Raw genomic sequence first — 5,799 nt, forward strand, 5'->3', positions numbered from 1 at the left:
ACTCAGAGCCCCCCTCTCTCTATACTACTATCCCTTCACAGACTCAGAGCCCCCTATTTCTATACTACTATCCCTTCACAGACTCAGAGCCCCCCTCTCTCTATACTACTATCCCTTCACAGACTCAGAGCCCCCTATTTCTATACTACTATCCCTTCACAGACTCAGAGCCCCCTATTTCTATACTACTATCCCTTCACAGACTCAGAGCCCCCCTCTCTCTATACTACTATCCCTTCACAGACTCAGAGCCCCCCTCTTTCTCTACTATTATCCAGTCACAGACTCAGAGCCCCCCTCTTTCTCTACTATTATCCAGTCACAGACTCAGAGCCCCCCTCTTTCTCTACTATTATCCAGTCACAGACTCAGAGCCCCCCTCTTTCTCTACTATTGTCCAGTCACAGACTCAGAGCCCCCCTCTTTCTCTACTATTATCCAGTCACAGACTCAGAGCCCCCCTCTTTCTCTACTATTATCCAGTCACAGACTCAGAGCCCCCCTCTTTCTCTACTATTGTCCAGTCACAGACTCAGAGCCCCCCTCTTTCTCTACTATTATCCATACACAGCCTCAGAGCCCCCTCTTTCTATACTATTATCCATACACAGACTCAGAGCCCCCTCTTTCTATACGATATTGCAGTCACAGACTCAGAGCCCCCCTGTTTCTATACTATATTGCAGTCACAGACTCAGAGCCCCCTGTTTCTATACTATATTGCAGCCAGTCACAGACTCAGAACCCCCGTCTTTCTATACGATATTGCAGAGCCCTCCGGTAGATGCTCGCTCTCCGAGTTCTCCCTCAGAATACACCTTGCAGTTCCCTCGGCTCTTCCCAGCCTCAGGCCGCGCCACTGCAGCGAGCGCGCCCCCGGGCTCAGCCAATCAGAGAGCGCGGGGCAGCCCCACATTCTGTTTTTTTTCCTTCACTCTTTGGAGCCAGCCAATGAGAAGGCCGCCCCGTGAACAAACCCAGTGTTCCAGGAATCCATTCATTCAGAGGCAGAAGAGCGCGAGGCGTGGAAGGAAGGTAGTCCGGGGAGTTGTGAGTGATCGGTGCAGGGTGACACCCTCATTCATCACCATTCTTCTGTCCCTGGGATATGGAGTATCCGTTCACCTGGCCATAGGAGGATCTATCTATCACCGGGGCTCCCCCGCCGTGCTCTGCTCTTAGTGGGCTGTGTTGCCAGCGTTTGTTTTGCCTTTGGCAAGGACGAATCCGGGAGTAGAAGAAGAAAGTGTCCTCCCTCTCCAGCCTCCTCCCATCGCATGCAGCAAACATCCAGCCTGTCGGATCGCCTGGACCCAGCAGCACCCTGACAGACATCTGCCTTGTGCTGTGCCGCCCGGGGATTGGATGTGACATTGTCCGGGGATTATTATCTATGTGTGCAAGTGTGGAGCGGGGGAAGGCTGTCACTCAGCAGCCTGCTGGAACCCCTACCTGGAGATTATTTGTCCTGGAGTAGTAGTATGACACCACTCGTGTCCCATGCTTAACCAGCACACTCCCATCTCCTGGCCGGATCACTTCCATCACATTGGAGCTGGAGCCTGCTCGAAGCTAGGTGAGATCTCCTCACATGGGGGGCACTGCTCCCTGCAAGGGTGACACTGGGGGAATAACAGGCTGGGGACACCTTATACATGTGCAATGCTGGGGGATCAGAGACTGGGGACACCTTATACATGATCAGAGCCTGGGGACACCATATACATGATCAGAGACTGGGGACACCATATACATGATCAGAGACTGGGGACACCTTATACATGTGCAATGCTGGGGGATCAGAGACTGGGGACACCTTATACATGTGCAGTGCTGGGGGATCAGAGACTGGGGACACCTTATACATGTGCAGTGCTGGGGGATCAGAGACTGGGGACACCTTATACATGTGCAGTGCTGGGGGATCAGAGACTGGGGACACCTTATGCATGTGCAGTGCTGGGGGGATCAGAGACTGGGGACACCTTATGCATGTGCAGTGCTGGGGGGATCAGAGACTGGGGACACCTTATGCATGTGCAGTGCTGGGGGGATCAGAGACTGGGGACACCTTATGCATGTGCAGTGCTGGGGGGATCAGAGACTGGGGACACCTTATGCATGTGCAATGCTGGGGGGATCAGAGACTGGGGACACCTTATACATGTGCAATGCTGGGGGATCACAGACTGGGGACACCTTATACATGTGCAATGCTGGGGGATCACAGACTGGGGACACCTTATACATGTGCAATGCTGGGGGGATCAGAGACTGGGGACACCTTATACATGTGCAATGCTGGGGGGTCAGAGACTGGGAACACCTTATACATGTGCAATGCTGGGGGATCACAGACTGGGGACACCTTATGCATGTGCAATGCTGGGGGATCACAGACTGGGGACACCTTATGCATGTGCAATGCTGGGGGATCACAGACTGGGGACACCTTATACATGTGCAATGCTGGGGGATCACAGACTGGGGACACCTTATACATGTGCAATGCTGGGGGATCACAGACTGGGGACACCTTATACATGTGCAATGCTGGGGGATCACAGACTGGGGACACCTTATACATGTGCAATGCTGGGGGATCACAGACTGGGGACACCTTATACATGTGCAATGCTGGGGGATCACAGACTGGGGACACCTTATACATGTGCAATGCTGGGGGATCACAGACTGGGGACACCTTATACATGTGCAATGTTGGGGGGAATCAGAGACTGGGGACACCTTATACATGTGCAATGCTGGGGGATCAGAGATTGGGAATACTTTACATGTGTATTGCTGGGGGGTCAGAGACCGAGGACTTCTTCCACATGAGGGGGATGTAACAGGAGCCTGGCTTCGCCATGGCTGCATGTACATTGCTGGGTGATCTGCAACTAGGGATACCTTCCACTTGTGCAATCGTGGGTGATCAGTGGCTGGGAACACCTTACACTTGGCAATGGTGGGTGAGTAGAGGCTGGGAACATGTGTACTTGGGTAATTGGAGGTTGAGGACATGTTACACATGTGTACTACTGGGAGATCAGTCTGGGAACACCTTATACACTTGTACTCCTACACATGAGGGAATGTGAGAGAGTCCTGGCTTCACCATGGCTTCATGTGCATTGCTGGGTGATATGGAACTGGAAACACCTTACATATGAGTACTGCTAGGGAATCGGAGGCTGTGAGTACCTTAAACACTTATACTGCTGGGGGGGATCAGAGGCTGGGGACACCTTACACATGTGGGGGAATCCTGGCTTCACCATGGCTGCATGTGCATTACTGGGTGAAATGCAACTGGGAACACCTTATTCATGGGCAATGGTGGGTGATAAGAGGCTGAGAACAACTTGCATGTGCATTTCTTGGATACTCCAGTGCACATGTATCTGGGAAAACTTGCATGTGTATACTTCAATCCTCTTGTCCTTTGCTGGGTGATCAAACTGGTTACACCTTCCAATCCTAGCTTTACAATTGCCAAGTGATTTCTAACCAGGAACACTTTGCACATATGGGTGATAAGAGGCTGGGGGCACCTTACACATGTGTATTAGTGGGTGATCAGAGGCTGAAAACTCTTTGCACATGATGCCCCATGCAGCAGAGGAGGGGTGTGCCCAGCAATGGGGCACGAGGAGTGAATGAAAGCAGAGCAGACAAGACAGCAGTGCATGTGGATGAGTGGGAAGTCCGCCCCCCTGCGGTCACCTTTCCCTCCTCCTCCTCCTCCTCCTCTTCACAGCAAGGGTTTGTTTTCATTCATAAGTTTTTCCTTCCTCTCCCGTCCTCGATCACCAGGCTTTCTCCCCCCATCATTCACAAGGAGCACACAGTCCCCCCAGCCATCTGTAAACCATTGATCTCCGCTGCCCTGCATCCCCCTCCTGCAGGGTGCATGATGATGATGGCATGATCATTGGATCTTTATTGCCAGGCTGTCTCTAAAATGCAACAACATATCGACATCTACGTGCTGCTCAGGCTTCCTGAGAACTCAATCAGGGCATTGGAAAGTCCCACAGCATGTCTGCAGCCTTTCAACCAATTTTTCCCAACTCGTAACGAAGTAAGGCAAGCGCTTGTTGGGTGCTTTTTAAAAAGAATTGGCGAATGTCATTCCTAGGGTTGTTTATTGATCGAGGCACGGTTATTATTATCTAATGGGGGATTGATAGAAGCAGTCTTAGGGTAGAATGAAGTGATCAACATGCAAACGCAGAAATATATATTTATTATTATTTTTAATAATCAGTTTTGCATGTTTTCCCTTATTTAATTAATTTTTTTTTTTTCGGATCTGTTTCAGATTTTCAGATGCATGCCAAGTTTACACTGAATGCCAGAAGTCGAGATCACCACAGATGGAGCTACAAAGTCAACATGGCACTAGCGGTTCATTAGTGGTCATCCAACAGCCTTCTTTAGACAGTAGGCAGCGGTTGGAATATGAGCGGGAAGTTCAACCAGCGACTATCTTGTCTTTGGACCAGATCAAAGTTCTTCGCAATAGGAATGAGTACACAGAAGGCCCATCCATGGTGAGGAAACATGGGCCAAAAACTGCACCAAGGCACAGCAAGCAGGAGAGAACTCACGAGATTATACCAGTTAATGTGAATAATAACAATGAGCACAGAGCCCCTCACCTGGCTCACACGGGACACGTGTACGTTGCTCGGGCTCCTGTGCTCAGTAGGTCCACCAGCACAGGGAGTGCAGCGAGTTCTGGTAGCACAAATAGTGCCTCCTCGGAACAGGAACTTTTGGGACAGTCTCCTCCACAGAGAATTTGCTCTGGACCCAGGACGGACAGGGTAGTTCGAATGCAACCCAAGGCTTCTGTGTTGGTTGTAGACGACCTAAAGAGCTCTTTAAAATTGGACTCTACACAGCACAGGTTTATTTGTGAACAGTGCGGAAAGTGCAAGTGTGCAGATTGCACAGCTCCAAGGACCCTACCGTCATGCTTGGCATGCAACCGTCAGTGTCTCTGCTCTGCTGAGAGCATGGTGGAATACAGCACTTGCATGTGTCTTGTCAAAGCAGCTTTCTACCACTGTTCAAACGATGATGAGGGGGATTCGTATGCGGATAATCCTTGTTCTTGCACCCAGTCCAAATGCTGCTCTAGATACTTGTGCATGGGAGCAATGTCCTTGTTGTTACCATGTTTGCTTTGCTACCCTCCTGCCAAGGCATGCCTTAAACTGTGCCGTGGTTGTTATGACAGAGTTAATCGCCCTGGTTGTCGGTGCAAGAATTCAAATACTGTGTACTGCAAACTGGATGAGGTGCCACGGGGCCAAGGCAAGCCCTCCTGACTTGATTGGAGTAATGTTGTTTCCAACTGATGGATCCATTGGCTGTGTAAGCTATATAAATCTACAGATGTCTCCTTTAAGTACCTCCGTTTCCCCTGGAATGTTCTCTTCTATTCCCAGATTTCCACAGAAATTGGTTTAGATAAGGTGTTGGCTTAGACATCTACTATGTTCGTTCGATCGGCATATTCCACACAGCGGCGCAAATGACAGTGTTAATGTACAAATTGCAGCAACTGATTAGATCAGATGAAGTTGTATTGGTGAATGATGACTTCTGATTTGTTACGAAGGGCAATGTGTTGATGGTCGAGGACAAAATGTGTATCTTTTTTGTTTTTAGAGGAAAGCCTCATTTCCTTTAATGTTTTCTATTTTTTTTTTCCATCTAACTAGTTAAATTCTACATTCTGTGTTGTTACTAGTATAGATGGGCATTTTGTAACCTCAAAAAAAA

At 49.6% G+C, this 5,799-nt stretch overlaps 1 protein-coding gene across 3 annotated transcripts; it reads left to right on the forward strand.

The window, feature by feature from the left end:
* Positions 1-1,014: 1,014 nt before the first annotated feature.
* On the forward strand, positions 1,015-5,671 carry SPRY1 (sprouty RTK signaling antagonist 1). 3 transcript variants are annotated; one of them, XM_082269525.1, is made up of 2 exons: positions 1,015-1,616; positions 4,328-5,671. In XM_082269525.1, exons 1-2 carry the CDS (start codon positions 1,501-1,503, stop codon positions 5,340-5,342), a joined length of 1,131 nt encoding a protein of 376 aa, XP_082125651.1. In that variant the 5' UTR covers positions 1,015-1,500; the 3' UTR covers positions 5,343-5,671. The 3 variants fall into 3 exon arrangements, with proteins under 3 accessions (XP_082125651.1, XP_082125649.1, XP_082125650.1); XM_082269523.1 differs by having other exon boundaries at positions 1,015-1,576; XM_082269524.1 differs by lacking the exon at positions 1,015-1,616 and adding an exon at positions 3,807-4,087.
* Positions 5,672-5,799: the final 128 nt, after the last annotated feature.

This window comes from Pelophylax lessonae, assembly GCF_965119305.1.
Source record: "Pelophylax lessonae genome assembly, chromosome: 1".
Lineage (NCBI taxonomy): Eukaryota > Metazoa > Chordata > Amphibia > Anura > Ranidae > Pelophylax > Pelophylax lessonae.